At 36.9% G+C, this 24069-nt stretch overlaps 1 protein-coding gene across 6 annotated transcripts in view; it reads right to left on the bottom strand.

Annotated features, from left to right (window-relative positions):
* Nucleotides 1–5329: 5329 nt before the first annotated feature.
* Nucleotides 5330–24069, bottom strand: part of LOC131243222 (serine/threonine-protein kinase STY46-like) — a 115497-nt gene continuing 96757 nt past the window's right edge. For 4 of the 6 annotated variants that reach the window (XM_058242407.1, XM_058242409.1, XM_058242410.1 and 1 more), the window contains 5 exons: nt 22338–22433; nt 16622–16702; nt 16414–16467; nt 6956–7090; nt 5330–5720 (listed from right to left, as the gene is read on the bottom strand). In XM_058242407.1, the coding sequence (XP_058098390.1) occupies nt 5643–5720; nt 6956–7090; nt 16414–16467; nt 16622–16702; nt 22338–22433 (444 nt within the window). In that variant the 3' untranslated portion in view covers nt 5330–5642. Of the gene's footprint in view, nt 5721–6955; nt 7091–16413; nt 16468–16621; nt 16777–21842; nt 22234–22337; nt 22434–24069 lie in introns of those variants that run through there. The other 2 variants (XM_058242411.1, XM_058242412.1) reach the window with 2 other exon arrangements.

Raw genomic sequence — 24069 nt, 5'->3', positions numbered from 1 at the left:
TCACTAAGTTAACTCAATGAGTCAGCACCATGAAATCTTAGAAATGGGGTTAGGATCTGATAACCCTAATGATATCAACCGGTGATTGTAATCATGCTTTAAAATCTCCAGAAGATGGTTCTGGCATTTAAAATCAATTAGGTCCTTATATTTGAATATGTATAATCATCTCCAGATCGATACATGTCGAGTTATATCTAAACCAAATTCGAAATCGATTCACCAACTCAAGACAGTAGGAGTTGCTTGGTGCATAGATCAGCCGTATTAGAAATTTGACCCTTCATCAAATCTTCTCACAACATGCAGGTGATCTCCCCGATTGAAAGCCCTATGATTACAATGTAACCTTACGTTAGCATGTGGATTTTCATTCTTATCTTAGTGTATTATTGTGGAGAATAAATTCATTTAATTGTATTTACATGCTGTACATCAGATTTGTTTAACTCTTATTACGTGTGTAAATTGAATTTAATTCATTATAATTCCATGTTGTGAACTGAATTTATCATTATTGTTATGTGTTATAGGTTAAAATTATTTCATCATTGTTACATTTTTTTAAATGGAATTTAGTTGTTTAATGTTACATATTGGAGAATGAAATTATTTGATGATTGTTATGTATTTAAATTATGGGTATTCTGCCCTAAAAGGATCAACATCACTCTTTACCGAAGGTCATTCCCTGAAAGGATCAATACACATGAGTGCTCTACCCTGGATTAAACCAAAAAGGATTTTGGATGATTATCTTAGCTTATTTTATTATTATGAATACCAAATTGTTACTATTGACATGTAAAATATCAATTCAATACTTTCAATTAATCATATTTATTTTAATGAGATATATTGATATTATCGTAGAATTTTCAATTTCGGGAATGATATGACCCTACGAGCCATCACACTCACACCTATATAGATTCTTTTGCAAGGCTTACGTATGCAGAGCCAGATGAGAAAGATTGAAGACTTTTCCTTTTGGTTATTTAAAAATTAATTAAAATTTAATGTATTTTTTTAATATCAATGTAATTAAAGATTCAAGGATTGATTAGTGGACATTATTTAATGACAATGATTGTTATCCTTTTAGTTGCTCTAATTGCCTTGAAAATGCATGGAAATAATGTGAGTTGCGATGTATATTTGTTTAAATTCAACTCACGGTCTAAGAATTCACATTCGGGCCTGGCCAACTCGGATACCGAATTTCGGGGCTTGACATTACAGGTGTAAAGTGTTTACATGCGGTCTTGTTTGGATTTAAGTAGTAATCAGATTATATGGAAACATTTGTCTGTGTTTAGATAACTTGAAATCTGTTTACAACATGCAATTAGGTATTCACTCACAATATAGCATAGAGTGGTAAATTCTTTAAAAATAATCAAATGACATATAAAGTTTTTATGTAAGATAGATCATTGGGATAAGCCCAACTCAATAAATCTTGTGGCTGATTTTTACGGTAAATAAAATCATTTGGTAGGCCACAAAAATGGGCCCATTAATTCAAACATGACACTAAGGTTTGATAACATCCTAACATATGAGAAGTTTTAACCCTAACAACAGTAACAAAGGAGAGAGAGAGAGAGAGAGAGAGAGAGAGAGAGAGGTTTGTCTTTTCTTCTTCTTCTTCTTCTTTTTATTTTTTTCTACTTCGTCTTCTTTTTTCGTTTTGAGTCCTTGTAGCCGTTGGAAGATGATCCACAACTCTTTATGATTTGAATTTTTGAAAAAATTATAGTCATTGCCTGAAATCCCTTTAAAAGAATTTTAAATTATAACTAAAAGCTATAATTGGATTACAACCTACAATCTGAATACAACTAAAAGCTATAATCGAATTTTAAATTGCAGTGAGTTGTGAGTCACAAAATCTTATCATTGGGTTTGCTCCACCCTTGCTAGACTACTTGAAGAAGACAACCAAAGGAGAAGAAAAGAGTTACAAAATAAGAAAGACAGAAAAGATAGAAGAGAGAAGAACTTGATTTGAAGATACCGAATCAGTCGATTCTCCATCAAACCAACCCCCACCTTACCAAGTTCGGATTGATTTCAAAGCTCTATCTTATCCTTGACCATCTCCAAGTATGCCCTTCCCTTCTCAATCAAGATCAAGCACAAGTTCGATTCACATGTGCACTCTTTGCACCACATGCACCATGCACTCGCCACATGTAACTCACTAAGTTAACTTAATGATTCAGCACCATGAAATCTTAGAAATGGGGTTAGGATCTGATAACCCTAATGATACCAACCAGTGATTGTAATCATGCTTTAAAATCTCCATAAGATGGTTCTGGCATTTAAAACTTAAAGCTATCAATTAGGTCCTTATATTTGAATATGTATAATCATCTCCAGATCAATACATGTCGAGTTATATCTATACCAAATTCGAAATCGTTTCACCAACTCGAGACAGTAGGAGTTGCTTGGTGCATAGATCAGCCGCATTAGAAATTTGACCCTTCATCAAATCTTCTCACAACATGTAGGTGATCTTCCTAGTTGAAAACCCTATGATTACAATGTAACATTGCATTAGCATATGGATTTTCATTCTTATCTTAGTGTATTATTGTGTAGAATAAATTCATTTAATTATATTTACATGTTGTACATCAGATTTGTTTAACTCTTATTACGTTTGTAGATTGAATTTAATTCATTATAATTACATATTATGAACTGAATTTATCATTATTGTTATCTGTTATAGGTTAAAATTATTTTGTCATTGTTACATTTTTTAAATGGAATTTAGTTGTTGAATGTTACATATTGGAGAATGAAATTATTTGATGATCGTTGTGTATTAAAGTTATGGGTGCTCTGCCTTAAAAGGATCAACATCACTCTCTACCGAGAGTCATTCCCTAAAAGGATCAATACACACGAGTGTTCTACCCTGAATTGAACCAAAAAGAATTTTGGATGATTGTCTTATCTTATTTTATTATTATGAATAACAAATTGTTACTATTGACATGTAAAATGTCAATTCAATATAATACTTTCAATTGATTATATTTATTTTAATGAGATATATTGGTATTATCATATAAATTTCAATTTTGGGAATGATGTGACCCTATGAGGTGTCACACTTGCACCTATATAAATTGTTTTGCAAAGCTTATGTATGAAGAGCTAGATGAGAAAGATTGAAAAATTTTCATTTTGGTTATTTAAAAATTAATTAAAATTCAATGTATTTTTTTAATATCAATATAATTAAAGGTTCAAGGATTGATTAGTGGATTTTATTGCATGACAATGATTAATATCCTTTTAGTTGCTCTAATTGCCTTGAAAATGCATGGAAATAATGTAGATTGCGATGTATATTCGTTTAAATTCAACTCACGGTTTGGGAATTCAGATTCGGGCCTCGCCAACTCGAATACCGAATTTCGGGGCTTGACCTTACAAGTGTAAAGTGTTTACATGCGATCTTGTTTGGCTTTAAGTTGTAATCAGATTACAAGGAAACATTTGTCTGTGTTTGGATAACTTGAAATCTGTTTACAACATGCAATTAGTTATTCACTCACAACATAGCTTGGAGTGGTAAATTCTTTAAAAGTAATCAAACAATATATAGAGTTTTTATGTAAGATAAATCATTAGGATAAGCCTAACTCAATAAATCCTGTGGCTGATTTTTACGATAAATAAAATCATTTGGTAGGCCACAAAAATGAGCCCATTAATTCAAACATGACACCAAGGTTTGATAATATCCCAACGTATGAGAAGTTTTAACCCTAACAACAGTATCAAAGAGAGAGAGAGAGAGAGAGAGAGAGAGAGAGGTTTGTCTTTTTTGTGGTGTTTTTTATTTTTATTTTTGTTTTTTGTTTTTTCTCTACTTCATCTTCTTCTTTTGTCTTGGGTCCTTGTAGCCGTTGGAAGATGATCCACAACTTTTTAGGATTTGAATTTTTAACGAAATTATAGTCATTGCCTGAAATCCCTTTAAAGGAATTTTAAATTACAACTAAAAGCTATAATCATATTACAACCTACAATCTGATTACAGGTAGATATACACATTCAAACACCTTCAATAATCTAATAACATGTAAACAAATTCGACTTTAGAGGCATCCCAACGACCCCTAAAAATACAGTAACAACGTTTTCTTGGCAACTTAGAGAAATCAACATGGCATCCTCCTTAAGCCTCTTCACCCGTACGTCTTTTTGTCTACCGCATTATAATTATTTGTCGGCCATTACCCCCATTTCAGTATCAAAGGCTCTGGGCTGTACTGAGATTACAAAATTTATACAAGGGATTTTAGAGAATCTTCAGGGACATTCCGATGTTTTCCCACTTCCGGCCCCTTCTCCGTTATCACCCTCCATACCCACCTCTCCTCTTTCAACTCCGCTAACTACCCTTCGGCTGAGTCCTTAAAACCCTGACTTGGGATGTTTGCCACAACTTTAAAAGAATCTACCATATCAATGCCATTCCTCGTTGAACGAATCCCTGCATAAAAAAGGATCTTACTCCTCCAAAGCTCATTCGATCAAACGTCAATCCCCAGTGGTTGGATGAATTCCTACATGAATTTGAATGTGCATGCCATTTAAATTCAAGATCAGTTGCACTTCAACCCCACTCAAAAGTGAAGATTCATCCCATTTTAATGTTTCAACTCTTTAAGCCTACGACCCCTCCCATTTCAAGCGGATGTTCAACCCCTTGGTGGGCTTTGTCCCTCCTTTGTTGATAAAACCGTTCTACTATAAAAAGCAAGAAGAAGTAGACCTCAGTAAGATCCCATCTCCCTACGGCCGGAATGAAAAGTCCCCAACAGGACTTTGGTTGGATTGGAGCCACCGTGTTTGCTCCTATGATGGTTGTTTTGGTGTTTACTAAATTGCATTTTTGGAATTAAAATTTATGAAATGGGAATTGGATTTTCAAAGTGAATCCACGAACAGTGTTGCGTGCTTCCTCTGAATGCGCCTGCTAAACAGTTTCACTTAGTCTTTACATAAATGAGTTTGGAGGAAACAATTTTTATAAGAAAATAATAAACGGGCCACTGGTTTTGTCATTTGGAGGAAACAATTTCAGCCTCTTTTGGAGGAAAGTTCTTATTTCCTCCAGTTTTTTAGCACCCAAATGCAGGAAATGACCAAACAAATGAATGATCTTTACGTAAGTGGGTTTTTTTCTCACATAAAAAACAAACACTTAGACTAGAGCTTCCTCTACATTTCCTATATCCTACCATTAAAAAATTAAAAAAAAATTTAAAAAAAAAAAAAAAAAAAAACTCAACAATGACCCACAAAGCAAATATTCTTCTTGTTAAAAAAACAAAATTATCAGTGATTTCCGGACCGTTCTGATGCATGAGTTTCTGCACTATGGTACATCACCTGCTCATCAGCATACATGGAATGATTGCTAGATGGACACTGGATAGGAAAGGTGAGAGCAACAACCTCAAAAAAAAAAAAAAAGAAAAAAAAAAGAAAAAGGATTTGGCCATTTAAAATAAAACACTTTACAACACAAAAAAGTATTAGCTATAATGGGGAAATGGCCCATGATGAGAGCATGCATAGACATTATGAACACCGCTACTTATGCTTCAGTGGTTACGCCTGAGGACCGCTAGAAGCCTGCCAGACGATTTCTCCTTGCGTCGTTCCTCTCCTTCATCTCCAACCTGTTAGAAAAACTGATAAGAGACCAATCTGGATGCAGTATGCTAGCCTACATGCACCACCATCACACAGCATGAGCAACTAGGCACATGCCAGACATTTGAGCGGTGCATAAGGTGCGGTGGCATGGTGCAGAGGACAAGATTGAAAGAATCAGGCTGGTCCACTCATCGAGCAGGCCACATGCATATATAGAATGTGTACCATGGGAATTTATTAACCATCCATTATTTTCTCATGGGAGTTTGCTGGCCTGATGGGTGGAGCAGCCTATGGCTGCAGCAGTTGGAATGAGTGAGTTGGTTCAAATCAAAGATTCTAACAGTGTGGGTTGAGGTGGTAAGAAAATACTTCAATTAACTAAAGATATGGTCCATAGACATGATTGAGATGTCCCAGGCATGTGCAAGGTTAGCAGGTGTGCTATCGGTAACAGCCACATGTGAGGCTAGAAACCTCATCTTTACGTTACGGAGGTACAAACGTTACAAAATATTCAGCTTGACTATGTTACAAGGACAACACATTATTTATTTTTATTTTTAAAATTATGTCATGTGGACATCTGTCCAAATCATATGTGTGCAATGGTCAGCCATGCCTCCCTTCTCCTCCTTTCTGTTTTTTAAATCACCGTTTTTTTTTTTTTTTTAATAACAATATCAGCTTGTTATGATCCGTTATAAACCTGTTATGGGCCCATAATGTCTAGCAATTACAGGCCTTTTTTTTTTTTTTTCTTTTCAGATCAGGTGTTACGCCCCGTATCAAGTAACGGGCACCCCCCAGTTGCTCATCTAGCATGATCTCAATCTATCTTGTTAGAGCAGGACTTGAGATAGTTGCTTCCTCTCAATTGTGTGCTTGATTTGAGCAGGCCACAATTCTCCCATTTTGGCTCCCAATATAGTCCCCCAATGTGTTTTTCATGTTGAACAATCCTCAGTGTTTTTCATGCACCCAACAGTCTGCCTGTTCAACACTCCCAGAGAGCATTTTTTGTAGGAAAAAAAGAACTTTTATACTTGATCATTAGTAAGACTTTATCTTGGGAATTCTTTAATAGAAATAACTGATTTTCAATTTTATAATGTATTTCTTTTACTCTTGGGATTTCTTTTCCATTTAAATGCTGCATAGGTGTGTTAGCAGATCTGACTTTTAGAAACTAATGTGTTTGAGAAACCTCATATCTGTGTTTGGCACTGGCAAGTCGCATGGGTCCTGGATTTTGTACCTCTTTTGCAATAAGCTGCAACATCTCTATAATATCAGAGAAGTCAGGTCTTAGGGTGGGATCTTGCTGCCAGCATCTTTCAAGAAGTTCTCCAAGCCTTGGATGGGTATACTTTGGAATTGTAGGTCGTAGACCCTGAAAACCACACAAGAAAAAATGATTTGCAGATATCCAACATGCATCAACAACAACAAATGAAGCAAAACTTGTCAATTTTGTGCATCTGAAGGAAATCAATATGACTTTATCATGACATGAACTATTTCTTTTCTGAAACTCAAGATTCAAGTGGCATTTGATCAAAAATCCCAAATAAGAGGGTAATTGTGAGTTGGTAATTATTTATCTTTACAGTTCAAATTGAGAACAGAAATGAAAAAATTAAGCAAGAAGAGAAATAAAATGATATGCCAAGGGTTCTAATGCATTTAATCACTGAGAGTTGATACGAGTAGGGCAAGTAATTAGGTGATCCAAACTGTTGACCTGATGAGCCCCTCCATGAATCGTGGATGCCCTGAAAAGCCTTGCAGATCTACAGGAAACTATTCACATTTGATGCCTCAGGTTCCTATAATTTCTTCAATAAATGTGTAACTTAATGAAAAGTTCTGAAAATCAGCCTTTATGTTCTTATATTTATCAACCAAATAACAAGCAGAGCATGAAACATTGACATCAGAAAAGCATCAACTGTGTAAAAAGGTGAAGGGAATAAGTCGAAACTGGAAATACAATAAAATGGATGAAGATTATCAGAACAACTCTCAGTTTCATGTAGATGCAAAAACCTGTAGGGAAATATGCCGCACAAAGATGGATCTTCAAACATAAACATACAAAATTAGATTCACATATAACCAATGTTTAAAGTATCGGTATCGATACAAGTTTAGTTGGCCAGGGATACGGAAATGATATCATTATCATCATTAATATCTCCGATTCCCAGAAATGCGGGGAAACATGGGAAAACGGTGGAATTTTTCAGAGAAACTTCATGAGATGCTAAAATACACATTTGAAATTGCGGTCTTACTGCTACAAGCGAAGCTAGAATATACGATTAATGTCCTAGAGGGGGGTGAATAGGACTTTTTAAATATTTAATTAGATAGGCAACAATCACTTACTTCTAATTATTCATACACATCAATAGAAATATTAAAAAGTGGATCTATCAATTCTACTATATTGAAAACATCATTCAGGCATTCTGTCAAACATGTTTGCTATAATAAAAAGAGTCATTCAGTTTATTCAGCAAAATAGAACAGATAAAAGAATAAAACATTAAGCCCATTGCACACGATGTATAGTGGTTCGGCTACGTGCCTACTCCACTCCCTACTGACTCGCTCTCCTATAGTGTGCCGAATTTCACTATCCAAATAATTTTAAATCAGGTTCACCATAAACCTCTACAACCTACACAAGGCTTACACTATTTACATCCGTTGATGGCCTACACAAGGTCTTAGTGAGTTTGGATCTCAAATTCAAACACCAAGTCCTACACAAAGATAACAAACGTACTCTCCCATCAAAGGCCTACACAAGGACTTGACAAGTTCAGTATTTCAAACTCTGAAACCCAATCATACACAAGGATCGGCTTCCAGATACAATGGACTCAAATAAACTTTCTTACCTAAAGTGGATGAGCCCCGTTGAAGTGACTTTGATGAAGACGTTTCTAAATCATGGAAGCATCTTTAGCTTCCTTGAACTGCAACCTTGATGATGATGTGCCTTAGAAGATGCTGAGGTATGGGTCAAAGGTAGGTGAATCCTAACTTGCTAATGATGAGTATTTATGATTATGGTTAGGATTCCCAAGGATGGGCATTCAATGCTTTTCTAGCACGACAACTTTGCCATTAAAGATGGTTGCTGGAGTATTAATGAATGCTGGAGTTCATTCTTCAATCCGAGCTTTGAATGCTCAATGAATATCTTTAACATAAGGATTGAAGGATGAATTCCATGAGGGAAGAGAGCTTGGGAGAAGGGTTTTTAGCTAGGGTTTCACACACTCACAAGTCTCTCTCTATTACGCACCAATTTACAAAGAAACCCCCATTTCGTTTAAGTAGAGAGATATGCAACGGTCAAATAATGGGCAAAAATCTGTCAGCTTCGATGGCATCGAAGACTTCGATGCCATCGAGAAAATCCGATTTTATGTTGAATGGTTGCTGGACAATTTAAGTTCTCTGCTCAATGTTATCGAGTGGTCCTCGATGCCATCGAGAAAATCCGGGATTTTTTCAATTAGCTTGCTGGACAGTTTGAAGTATTTGCTCAATGTCAATGAGTGGTCTTCGATGTCATCGAGGTGTCCCTTCGATGCTATCGAAAAAATCCAAGAATTTTACTTGAGCTTGCTGGACATTTTGAAGTATCCGCTCGATGTCATCGAGTGGTCTTCGATGCCATCGTAAAAATCTAGGATTTAATCTTGAGCTTGCTGGACAATTTGCTCTACCTGTTCGATGCCATCGAAGACCCCTCCCCTCGATGGGTGGTCGATGGGATCGAAAATAGCTTGTTTTTCTGAAGTTCTTTTTAAACAGTTTTCTTCCCATGACCATTTACTAGCTCATAGTGGATTGGTTTTTCTTATTGGCTTTAGGCTAGTTGGAAGGTCAAGTACATGGGTTAAGTATGGGTTTTGAAGAGGTCATGGCACTTCATCTTTTCCTTGCTTTTCCAATGCTTAGATGCGTATGATCTTCGAGTCTTCAGTCTTCAGTCTTCCATAGGGCTCTTTGGACTCGATGACTCACAACTCACGCTAATTGACAAAATAGGGCACTTACAATCTCCCCCTTTGTCAATTACGTGAAAAAACCTAACAAAACCTATACAACTCAACAAGATTGTAACTTTACATGACCTTGCATATTTTATAAGATTTACAGATTTAGCTTGACTCAAAACATTTACATAGCAAATACATCTTCGTATGCACTCTTCATTGCTCCCCTTAAATCTCAACACTAAAAGTGTTATAAAAAAAGATACAACACAACACATTTTGGTGGAAGTATGTCTCTCCGCTTTTGTCAGTGATTGGCAAAGGATTCATACAAAAACAAATATCAAAACATATATTATCAGTTTAAGCTTGAAAATATGTCAAATCATAAAGCTTAAAAGGAGAGAGACAATGGGAAATTAAATACTCAAGGTGGAAACCATGAAAGTGATGTATAGTATCATAATAAGATAACCATCTAAAATGTACATGTAACACACAAACTGTTCATCCATCTTTGGTCAATCAAAAAGGAATCACATGACCGAGATGGTCCGACATCAAAAGACTCAACACGATTGATAGGACACAACTCTCCCTAACTAGATGGCCCTGGTCCTGATCTGGAAATACTATTGTGGCAGCACGTCAGGAAGGCCAGAATCTCTTGCGCAATCTGTTGCAATGTATGCATCATCTGCTCCATCTGGGTAAGTTGCTCACTCTGCATCGCCTGCTCCGCGTGTATCTCCGTCCATGTTGCCAATAGTTGGTTGAAGCGATCATGTTGTCTGACGAAGCATCTCGATGTGATTGCATCATGAGTGGCCTGCGAGGAGGGCTCCTGAGTATGGGTAGCATCGGTGCTCGTCTGCACATGATCTGCTACTTCAGGTGCGCTCATGTCGGCGTTAGGGATTGCTACTACCAGAGTGGGAAGATGCATCTTCTCGATGTTGTCGCCTGTGAATTTAGTAGGAGGCACAGGCACATCCGTTGTCAGCGAGAAGTCACAGTCCTAAGCGAGGAGGCAAATTAGATGTCCAAATGGGAGATACGTGGTTTGACTCCCTCTTAAGGTATAGGCAATCTATTGTGGGATGATAATAGGCAGACAAAGGCAAACACCCATCCCCACATTGTAAATAATATCAACCATAAATGGGGTGAGGTCCGCTCGATTGGTCCCACTCGGATATACATAGGTTGAGAAGATGGAGTGAATAATCCCAAATTGACTGGACATAGTCGATGACCTAAGAGCATTGTCGTGGATCCACAGCTCATCCCGCCCACTACACAAAAACTTGGTCATCATGACCCGCACCTGGAGGGAGGTGAGGTCATAGTCGGGCTGTGGATCTCTAGATAGAGGAACACCTATCAAGGTAGCAATACGTGCAGGGGTGATCTTAACTAGGCAGCCACTGCCCTCTACTTCGAAGGATGGGAGTTGTAAAGTGGGATTTTTGCATTTGGATAAAAATCGATATAATTGTTTTTTCTGGGTCATCCCCCCAAATTTGAGAACATTTTCCCATCCTATAGATCGTAGTATTCCATCTACTCCATAGGATTGGACGCATTGGACATCGACACTCCTTTCATATATAATTTTGCAACCTTTGTACTTGGCCAATGAAGTGTCTGTCAGTGGTGTCTTCGGCACCAAGGGCTCCTCTGATGGTTCGGAGTGGCCTGAGGAAGGTTGAGGAGACGGGGATCGGTGAGCCGCACGATTTGGCCTCCTTGGAGCCAATTTCTTGGTCCGGGTAGGCCCAGAAGATTCGGCAACCACCGGTGCCTTCCCTTTGTTGTCCTTAGACATATTATCGAGTATTGAACTTACAAGGGCAACCAAAGTATCCTTCAAACTCTCAGTTAAGAAACCATAAAAATGACAAGGAATGGGAATGTAGCAAATGCAATGTTAAGATTCTGGGTTTTCTATTTTGGAAGCATGAACCGTTGATGATTCACACCAGTGTTTGAGTTGTCGGTATCGTTACAAGTTTCTGGCCAGGGATAAAGATATAATATCGTTATCGCCATTAATATCGCCGATAACCGGAAATTCGGAGAAAAATATGATAACAGTGAAATTTTTTCATGAAACTTCAAGACATGCTTAAATACACATATTTGTATATTTAGAAATTAAAAATTTGTAAAAAAAAAAAAAATGCATTAAATAATAAATTTTCATTTAATGGGGCCCAAAAAAGCATACATTTCCATAAGAAATTACTCTAATAATAACCAAAATAAATTTATCTTAAGTTTCAAGTTGACCGTATGAAATAGTAGTAATAATAATTTCCACCATTGAAATCTTCATAGGGCCCAGTGATGTTTATTTGTCATCCAAACTGTTCATAAGATCACAGGGACATGGTTGAATAAAAAACGGAAATATCATGTTGATACAAAACTTTTGTGGCCCTCGAGAATTTTTCAATGGTAAACATTCAATTCACACAGTTTCATGTGGTGTGGTCCACCCAAGCTTTGGATATGCTTCATTTTTTGGCTTGTGCCTTAAAATCATCTAATAAAGTGGATGGACTAAGTTGGATCAAATACACAATTACTATGGACCCACATTTTACTCAGTGTGCAATTCACTTCGTTCCGGCGCAGTCCGAAAGCGAATTGCCAGGTGCACCTCATACCAGCTATTGACGTCAGCAAGTGATATGGGTCTGATCATGAGGTGTGTGTTATATCCAAACTGTGAATCCATTTGAAGAGCTCGCCTTAAGCCTTTAGACGAAAAATAAGATAGATATAACTATCAAGTGGACCACACTGCAAAAACAAGTGGGGGATTGAACGTCTACCATTGAACTCTTTTTGAGGTCACAAAAGTTTTGGATCAGTATGAAAATTGGTTTTTCCACTTCATTCATATATTTGTGTTTTTACGAACAGATTGGATGCAAAGTAAACGTTATGGTGGGCCCTACAAAATGTTTAACGGTGAAAATCATTATCTCTGCTGCTATCTATGGTGCGGTCCATATAATCTTTGGATATGATTCAGTTTTTGGATAATGCTCTAAAATGAACTCTAAAAACAGATGAACGGTGTAGATATAATAAATACATCCCTGTGGGGCCAACGTAACTTTGATCTCCTTTGAACCATTCGTACAACTCGAAGCTCGAGGAGCGTCAATGCTCGTCTTCACACGACACGTACCTACAGCAGCTATTAAAAAAAAAATGGGGAGAGAAAAAAAAAAATTATGGATCCCTAACTGTGGGACCCATTATGAAGTATTACCTTACATCTGCACCGTCCATCATATATGAAGGCTTATTTTAGTGTGTGGTATGAAAAATGAACCAGATTCAAATCTTCAATGGACCACACCACAGGAAACTTTGTGAATTGAATGCATATCATTAAAAACTTCTTGGTGGCCACAGAAATTTTGAATCAAGCTGATATTTATTTTAACCCTTCATCCATGCCTTTTTATATTTACAAAAAGGTTTGATGACAAATAAACATCACTGTGGGGCCTAAGAAGGTTTCAACGGTGAAAATGATTATTCTCATTGTTTCTTGTGGTGTGGTCCACTGGAGCTGTGGATATGCTTTAATTTTGGGATTTACCCCAAAAATAAACTAGAAAAATGAATGTACGGCGTGGATAAATCACATACACTCACGGTGGCCCCAGATAGTTTACTTAGTACACTGAAGCGCACCATGCGCCTGTTTGCTTCCGCTGAAGCAAAAAAAAAAACAAAAAAAAAACAAAAAAAAAAAGAAAAAAGAAAAAAAGGGTTTCGTCCGCGAAGAGGGTTTTCCGGTGAAAAGGGGAGATTTTCGACGAGGGTTTCAAACAATCTCCCGAAATCTCTGATTTTTCGTGAAATCATGTATCTGTGAGTCACACGAGACGAGCGCTATCGATTGCTGCCCATGAGATTCTTTGCTTCCGAGTTCCGATCAACCATCAACCAGGTATTACTGAAATCAAAGGTTTATTTTTCCATTTTTACCTATTTTGTCGGAAAAAATCAAAGATTATCGAAGATATCGCCGATATTTCGCCGATAATCCAGAGAGAAACGAAAAATGGGGGTTTCGGTGTCGCTAGACTAGCGACACCGATATTATCGGCGATATCGACATTTCGTCGACAATGCGAACATTGATTCACACTAAGAATTGATGTCAAAGAGAGAATAATGTGAAGGAACAAGGAAATCTTAGAAGACAAGGAAGACGAGATACCCACCGACCAATGCGAGATGAAATATGAATGCGAGAGTAGGGGAGGAAGGATTTGATGCAAAGAGAACTTGATTTTAACACTGAAATCAAACACACCTTCCTCCTACGGCAGCTGTGGAGAGTCAAAGCAAGAAATCCCCAAAATGACGATATGAAGTTGAACTGCCATACCAGGTTTATATCACTGTCCTGACACTTCGGTGGCATTGAAGCTTTACTTCGATGTCATAGAAGTCCCATAGAAGCTTCCATTAAACAATAGATTTGGAAATTTTGTTTTCCAACTTTGCAAAGAGCAGAATTTTGTTGTGAGGTGTAAGTAAAATTGGGAGTCTATGATCCACAAATACACACTCACATATACCCACACACAATAAAATAATAAAAAAATTGAGGCTACGAATCCTCAGATTTACCAGTCAATTCATAGAAAGCCGATAAATACCTATGAAGAACATACCCCGATGGACTTTCGGAGATCTCCAAATTGATTTGTGTCAAGGGGTTTAGTTAATATATCAGCTAATTGCCTTTCAGTAGGCACATAATCTAGCAAGATGATATGCTCCTCAACAAGCTCACTAAGTCTGAGTCATGGTCTCCATCACTTTGGGAATCATCTAAGTCTGAGTTTGAATCCTTAGAGTCATCCCATGTGGCAGCCATTGCCTTCCCTTTTGATTTGTTTTTGGTGGGAAATTTAGAAGAAAGGTGACCATACCCTCTATAATTGTAGCATTGGGGATCTTTTGACAGTTTGGGAGATTTACCTATGTGGCGTTTCGGGTCATACTTCTTCCCCTTTTTGGAGAAGATTTTTCCTTGGTTCTTATTAAAAAACTTTTTGAACCTTTTGGCCAACAAGGCCATTTCTTCATCGTCTTCATCGTCATTACTGTCGTCCTCAAATTCATGTCTTTTCTGTGAGGCTTTTAGAATAATGTTTTTGGATTTTGTGGGAGTTTTGAAATGTAGTTCATACATTTGCAAGGAACCTAACAACTCTTCTACTTTCATGTCGTCGATGTTCCTACATTCCTCTATTATTGTGACCTTGGAAGAGAATCGTTCCGATAGTGATCTCAAGATTTTCCTACAAATATGTGGAACTGGAACTCTCTCCTAACCCACACATGAAGTTACATATGTCACTTAGTTTGGTGTAAAACTCCATAAATGCATCATGCTCCTCCATCTTTATGTTTTCAAATTGAGTTGTTAGGAGCTAGAGTTTAGAACACTTGCTAATGATATGCCTTAGAAGATGCTGAGGTATGGGTGAAGGGTAGGTGAATCCTAACTTGCTAATGATGAGTCTTTATGGTTATGGTTAGAATTCCCAAGGATAGTCATTCAATGTTTTTCTAGCACAATAGATTTGCCATTAAAGATTGTTGCTAGAGCATTAATGAATGTCGGAGTTCATTCTTCAATCCGAGCTTTGAATGCTCAATGAATGTCTTTAACACAAGGAGTAAATGATGAACTCCATGAGGGAAGAGAGCTTGGGAGGTTGATTAACGTAGACGTATCATGGCTTGAAAATCACACTGATCAGATGAGGTTGATTTCCAATTGGTGACCATAAAATGGACTGTTAAAGGAAATGGTCAGCGGTCTAAATTTTACCAGTGAAATCAGACACTTTAAGAACGTCCAACCAATTCGATTGTCCTGTGATCCATAAATAATGAGGCCCACAATTTTTCTGGTCCAATACTAGCACGTGTTGCTACCGTCGTCATTCTCATCACCGTCATCATCATTTAAGCCTTATCCCAAAGTTAGCTACATGAATCCTCTTTTGGTATTCCACTTTATCACAGATCATATCCTCGGTTAAACCATAGGTCCTTAGGTCTTTTCTTACTACCTCCACTGATGGGTTTTCCCCTTGTCCTTTTAGAGCCTTTAACTTGAACCAACACACTCTTTAACTAGTCTAGTTCTTGGTTTCTGTTGCACATAGCCAAACCATCTTAGTTTACTTTCTCTCATCTTATTGCCTATTGTTGTTACTCATGAGCAATGTTATCATGTGTTCACATATGCGAAATGGCCTAGTGACATCGCATATGCCATGATGGCATACACAAAAAATGAAAGTATGCCATTTTATATTGTCTTGTGCAATAAGTATGCGATCGCTTATGCGATTATGCCAATAAGCCCCGATCATATTTTTTCTTTTACCATAGGGAACTTTTTCTTTCTTTCTTTCTTTCTTTCTTTCTTTCTTTTTTGGTGCAATTTAACAGCCGATTTACAGAAAAGTTTAGCTGGAGATATGGATTTAGGAGTTGTTGAACATGCATTTACTTAGATCGTTGATTTCCTTTCGAGAATAATGCTCAGTCCTTGTCACATATAAAGTAAAATAAAATGTCTCAAGAGATGATGAACAGTTGCATAATTGATCTTCTACAAAAGATTGAAACAGATGCATACCTTTTGAACAACTCCTACAGCTGCTTGTAATGGGGTTAAGTACTCATAAGGAAGCTGAGCAAGTAATAAACCAAGTATAACATAAAAGCAGTTTCAGTATCTGATTTTATTTTATTTTTCTGATCACAATGTAGTAAAAATGTAAAGTAAATGCCAACACAAAATCAGAGATTCAGCTCAAGTTCCAAGAAATGCTACAAGTTGTCACCTTTCCTGTGAGCAGCTCCCATAGCACAATTCCAAAACTGAAAACATCAGCCTTGTGATCGTAGGGCTTGTGTTCTATGACCTTCAGCACACAATCATAATGATAAGAAAATGCCAGGAAAGAGAAACCTTTTCTTTGGAAGGTAAAAGAGACAACTATTGGAACATAATTCACAAGAATTATTGGAAAAGATGATGCACTTGTGTCAATCATTCTATTATAAAAACAAGCATGACCCGGCTGACAGAAGGATCTAATGACTTTCAGAAGAATCAGAAACCAAAATATCAAATCAATTTATTAATGTCGCCATATATTATACTTTTTTGGGACAGCTATGACAATATATTATATGTTACAGATGCTTAGCAGCTATAAATAAGAACCAAAGTGCAACATTAGTGTAATCCTACAGTACATGATGCTATGCTCAATGAACTTGGACATCGACTTATGGCCATCAGCCACCTAGATTAGGGTAACAAAGATCAATATTGGCATAGTAGTGTGATTCACCAAGGAAGCTATGTAATCAGAACCAGGTTCATCACCTAGACTCTAGTTGCCCAGGATTTTTTCTGGTCCTAGCGGTTTCCGAAGGTCTAGCTGACCAACTGTTAAATGCAGACCAAGGCTTAAACTGGTGGTCACCTTTGGTCCAAATATGATTTCATGACTAGAAGCATAAAGAGCAATTGCACATAAACATTTATTTTCTGTAATTATAGAAGAATCAATATGCAAAGAGGATATCTACCGTGGATGGGACCTGATTGATTGTCTCAGCTATTCTATTCTGAGTGTTTTGACGACTTTGTCTGGGTCAATATCAAACATCACCATAGTTGTGCTCGTGATCTTTTTTCATTCCTTTTTTTTTTTTTCCTTATTTAAGGTTCCTGTCTAGTCATAGCCTGAACAGATAAAACACCACAAAATCGATCACTACTACTCACGTCATCCCAACCACACATACGCAATTGATCAGGCCCAACCTCTGCATTGGAAAGTGTTTTTCAACTACAGTTGTTATGGGACCCCCTTTCAGTTATTTTTGTGTATCATTGTATCATTCCATCTGTTCCTATATCATACTTTGGACACCCATAATATTTTGCTTATGTACTATCCTTAAGTTAACAGCTTTCAAGCACTAAGAGCCTGTAAGCAGTGTTCGAAATATCAGTATCGCGCAATGCATTGCAACCTTGGGATACAAATACGTATCGGTTATCGCACGGGATATATCGTTTGTATTGCGTAATTTATCGCACTTTTTGGGAAACATGGGGAAACATTGGCAAAATGGTTGAATTTTTTTTTTATGAAGCTTCAGGGATTATTTAAAAAGACTTTAATTCACACTTTTAAATCATAAAATCTCAAAAAAGAAGTGCACATAATAAATTTCCTTTGTATAAGGTCCTAAGTTATGCGTTGAACTAAGGTAAATATATTCAAATATGATGCATAACATTTATAAATGTATAAAGATATATATGAAAACATAACCAATGCATTCAAAAGCAAAAGATATAGTGAAATTAGAAAACATACCTATCAATGGTGTGTATTCAATATCCAACCCGGCCATCTATTTTTCCATGTCATTTTAAGACATTATCCAAAAAATGAAGCAGATCCAATAATCAGGGGGACCATACCATAAGAAACAATGGTGATTGACCATTAGTGCGCCACAAAAGTTTTGGATCAAGCTGAGAATTGTTTTTTTCCCTTCATTCAAACTTATATGGACTACGCAAGTGAAAACAGTTGGAATTGATGCTATCGTCCAAAACTTCTTGGAGCCACAAAAGGTTTTAATCAATTGATGCTATTGTCAAAACCAATAGGGCCCACCTGGATGCATGCACGGCATATCCACATCGTCCATTTGTTTTGCAACCTGATTTTAGGGTTGGCCTAAAAAACAAGGCAAATACAAATTTCAGGTAGATGTGGACCACTCCACATGAAATAGTGGTTATTGACCATTAAAAAATTTGTGGGCCACAAAATTTTTTGGATCAAGATGATATTTGTTTTTTTCCTTTCATCCAAGCCTGTGTTAACTTATCAACAAGTTGGATGGTCTTGATTCAAATATTAAATTTTTTGGGGCTACAAAATTTTTGGATCAAGTTAATATTTATGTTTTCCCATCCAGGCTAGTCAAACATTATGAATGGATTGGATGACAAATAAACCTCACGGTGGGAAGCTTTAATAGTGGATACCATTGCAATCACAGTTTCTTGTGGTGTGGTACACGTGAGCTTTACATCTGTCTCAATTTTGGGCTCAAGCCATAAAATGACCTCTAAAAATGGATGGAACGGTGTGGATTGGCTGGTGTACCACGCACCAGCGACCTGACTGGTGTGGGTATGTGTTGTGCAAAGATGAGCGTTGACGCTCCAGCGAGCTCAGGTTGTACAAACAGTTAAAGGAGATCAAAGTTCCATGGCCATCCATTTGGAGAGATTATTTTAGATCATGAGCCTAAAAATGAGTCATATCCAAAGCTCAAGTGGACCACACCACAAATAGCAATGAGACCATGATTCTCACTATTAAAATATTTGTAGGCCCACCATGATGTTTATTTTCCATCCAATCTGTTCACGAGGTCACAAAGGCCTGGATGAAGAGGAAAAACAAATAACATATTGATCCAAAGCTTCTGTGATCCCCAAAAGGGTTTCAATGTTAGACGTTCAATCTCCCGCTGCCTTTTTCAGTGTGGTCCACTTGATCCTTGGATCTGTCTTATTTTTCGACTCAAGACTTACGACGAGTACTCCAAATGGACTAAAGGTTTGGATATAACATATACCTCATGATGGGACCCACAAAACTTGGTGACGTCAACACATCATCCAAGTCTGTGGTGTATGGTACACCAACCCATCCACTTCCCATAAAAGGGGCTCGACGCCCTTTTTTTACGAAGCAGAGAGGGTTCCGGCATTCCGGAACCCTAAACTCTCTCCCAAATCTCTGATATTTTTCAGATTTTGCTAAGGAATTCTCCGGATTTCACGGAAGATTGGTCGGATTTCTCCCAAATCTCTCCCGATTTCTCTAAATTTCGACGGATTTCGCCTCCCAAATCAGAGATTTTGTTTGCACTAACCTAACGCTTCGATTCGAATGGCCCATCAAACGCAGCTTCGATCAGGGATCTCCTCTACAGGTACCGAAATCTACCTTTTGAAAGTTTTATTTTTTCTCTGTTTTTTTTTTTTCCAGATAATGTTGTCCCAAAATCCTGGAGTTGGCTATATTAGCCCAGCTGTTGTTGTTACACCAAATTTATTGAAAAAATAAATAAAATCCCGATAAAATGATAGTATCGTTGATATCGCATGATATTTAGGACAATATTAAGCGATATCGAACGATATTTGGCAATATTATGCAATATATCGATCGATACAAAGTATTCTGTAAATTTTTTCAATTTTTTAGTCTCTTCAGAAGGGTTTCGTATCGCTGGGCTGCGATACTAATAATATCGGCCGATAATATCGATATTTCGAACACTGCCTGTCAGCATCAAACTTTACCAAGACCAACTGAGAGTGGAAAATTAGAGTGAATAAAAGGAAGTTCACCAGCATCAAGAGTACATTATTGTAAAGATCTGTAAACTACCATTTTCTCCATCATGGAATAGATTCACAATTGCACAAAGACCTATACGGGTCATTCGTGAGCTTGTAAATGGAGATAAAAGGAATCTGTTTCACATTTCACATTTACTCAACTGTGTTTGGATTGGAGTAAATGAAATGCAACGAAATCCAAATATTTGTTTGGATGGGAGTAAATGGGAGGGATTGGATTGCATTGGAATTTTTCAGTATATTTATAGGAACATATGTGATATCCCAAATCAGCTTTAATATTCCAAATTAGTGTACAAATGTGATATTTGACAAAATGATTGTGATAAGCCCATTGAAATATATAATTCAGCCAAAAATGAGGAAATTTCAAGCCTCGTGTGGGCCACAAACATAAGCATCACAGACAAGCAACTTGCCAATGTTTTTTAACTGTCCATTTAGATGGCCAACATTTGGACAGTTTGGATCAATCTATTGGTGTTATTTTAGTGATGTAGCCAATAATAGGATTGTTTTAGAGTATCATCAGCGTGCCATGGGAACGATAGACATATGCATAGCGACACTTTTGTTTACTCATGCGACTCTCCAAGGGATCCCAAAAAGGCATTCCACCCCATTTACTCCCAAATCTCTCCTCTTCCTCAGGATTTCAAATCAATCCCATTCGCTTCCAATTCATTTACCTCCATTCACTCCCATCTAAATGCATCTCTTATCTCTATTCACATTCCATGAAAATTATGTTCAAGGTAGTTATAGGCTTAGAAGGCACTACAATGATTTGAATAAAATACGGATAAGCACAATTGGGAGAAAATTACGTGAGCAAAGAACGAAAAAGTGAAGAAAATGGTTTCTCCTCACATACACTGGGTAACGTAGGAATAAACAGTTAAACTAAATGTAGCTAAATGGTGAAAATATCCAAACAATGAATACATGAAGAAGAAGCACTATGAAGAAATAAAGACATGGAAATGCCATCTAAGATATTTATCTGTACCCAAAGCTGCAAATCAATAGTTCACCAACTTATCACATGGAGAATCTCAAAACACAAATTTAGATGTTTTGCAAGTAAAATGTCAAGATACATAAATATGAAGCAATGCTCTAAACATTGTGAAAAAAAAAAAAACCAAGAACAAGAAAAAGAAAGAACCAAATGCCCCTAAAATCGACTCTTGTGACCTTATAACTACTGAATTATATTTCATTTCATTCCAACAAAATATCTTCTAGCAAATAGAACCATCAGCAGCCCATACAATCAGAGGACACCTTGCTAATAGGTTGAAAGTTTTTTTGTTTTCCTTTTCCGCTTTTGAAGTATGCTCTTTTCAGAAAACCAAGAGTACACCCATTGGAAGGAGCAGCTATATGATATTGATATGCCACCAGGCTCCTTCCATCCCTCTCACCCTCCCTCCCTCCCTCTTAAATATTTACATACAGCAGCACCTCCATTTCATGGGAACCAACACCCATTCTAGTTTACACTCTCTTTTTCTCATTCTAAAGGAAGTCCAATCTTCTGTACCTAAAAGAAAGAAAGAAAAAAAAAAAAGATGTCCAATCTTTAAGAAGTTCAACCTAGAATTACCAAATCCTGCAAAGTTAATTCTTGAATCCTTGAACCCACGTTGAAAAATCCACACTCATGAAATCCACTGGCACAAAGTCTAGAAACTTTCAATCAGCTCACTTCTTCCACTCATTTCCCTGAAATCTGTTCTTGACTAAGACATTTGAAATGGTTAACATCCGAAGCCAGCAAACTTACATTGTTTCAGTAGCACTATCATGCAGGGACTAGACAGAAATTTAGACAAGAGATGACAGAGAAGGGGAATTTACTTGATGGTTTTTACGGAAGGCATGCTTGGAAGAAGAGTTCAAAATAAAGATGGACTGCCTAACTCTAACGGTAAGGGCTTAGGGGTCTTTTCTTTCTTCTCATTCTTGGAAGATTTTCTGAAATGAAAAGAAAAAGAAAAAAAGGTCCAGTTCTAGTAGTCTATTTGAGGGGACCTTTGGTCCCTTTCAGAAATCACAATAAAATGTACGCAAAGTGTCACCTCAGGAGCCATCCAACGATATGTTCCAGTTTCTGCAGTCATAACTCCAGATTGAGTTTGTACCCTGGCAAGACCAAAATCAGCAACCTTGACAACCTGCAGCATTAACATTAGAGCATTTCAATCAAACAAAATCAAGCATCAGAAGCCAGTCTGCTATTGAAAAAAAAAAAAAAAACTCACGATAAACTTGATAAAGGTTATGCACATGAATTTGTACATTAGGCATGTTTGACAAACTAATAAGAAAAGAATAAGAAAGGACACATTAATGAGTCCAGCAATCAAACCTTTCTCCACACATACTGACACAATCAGACAGGTTCCCTCCATAAGTGCCCTGGCCCCAAAACAAGGCCAGTCAGCTCATCAGGTGGGACAAATGTACATGAAAAGATGGGATGGTGAAAAGATAGGTGAACAATCATGTGGCCAACCTGATGAGCAGTGTCTTGAATTCTGGGCTATAGATCATCCACAAGGGTGCTTGCTTAGCGAACAGCCTGGATCTCACCATGTCATGTAGCCACATGTGGGGCAAATCTCATTCACATGTATTACAAGTATATTGAAGGCAGTGCTTTCAGTATCAGTGTCAATGCATGTATCACACCCTTGGGACATGGAAACCAATCAGTATTGAATAAGAAATATTGCGCGTGTCAGGGAATGTATTGCTGTCTGAGGGAAATTTTGGGAAACATTGAGGAAAATGATAAATTTTTTGAATGAAACTTCAAGAAACGTTGAAAGAGACATGATTACACACTTGGAACTCCAAACATTATGAAAAACAAGAGTGCATAATAAGTTTTCTTTGTATATGGACCAAAACTATACGTTGTCTAACAGAAGTGATCCAATTATATCTAAAAAGAGTTCATATAATTCATAAATTACACAATATAGGTACTGAAACAAAAACAATATATCCATAAACCAAAAAGGAAGCAAAAATACATCCATGAGCACTACATCCTACCAAGAGATTCTCTCAAAAAAATCGCTGGAAAAAAAAAAAAAAAAAAACCGAGTTTTTTATTCATTTAAAATAAAATAATAAATTAAGTTTTTTCACTTCCCACGGATTGCCCCAATATTATCAATAAGGATCACATGTGGGAAACTTTACAAATGACACCCGGAAATATCTCATGATATCATTGAAAAGAGTTCACATAATTCATAAATCTTATATCAAAGGCAATGTTTTAAATATCGGCAATATCGGCTGATATATCCCACGATATATCTTGTATCCCACTTGTGTTATATGAAATGCACAGGTAGTGCCGATATCCCACATGTTCGATCCGGTGAGCATTTTCAACTTCCGAACTCTTCTTCTTCTTTTTTTTTATATTGAAATTATTTTAAATCAGTGTCAAATGGTTATAAATCCATTAGTTCTTCATGTTTTACATGAAAATTCATGGAGTTGGAGATTTGATTTTGATATCCATTGGTTCTTCATATTTTTTGTTTTTTTTCGAAATTTTCCTTCAATCAATTATCAATTGAGACTAATTTCGAAGTATTTAGGAGCATTTTATGATATGATCATCACATACACCCTAATTTCAACATTTTAGTGTAAGTGGTCTGATTTGGGAAATTTTGGGTAAATTGCTTGCAATGTTGCACTCCAAACATAAAATCAAGCATGTATAAGGGCTGATCTACTGATTTTTTAAGTCCGCATCAATTTTTTTTCTTAAAATATTATTGGTTT

Source organism: Magnolia sinica, chromosome 4 (genome assembly GCF_029962835.1).
Source record: "Magnolia sinica isolate HGM2019 chromosome 4, MsV1, whole genome shotgun sequence".
Lineage (NCBI taxonomy): Eukaryota > Viridiplantae > Streptophyta > Magnoliopsida > Magnoliales > Magnoliaceae > Magnolia > Magnolia sinica.
This window is presented reverse-complemented; position numbering and strand designations above follow the sequence as displayed.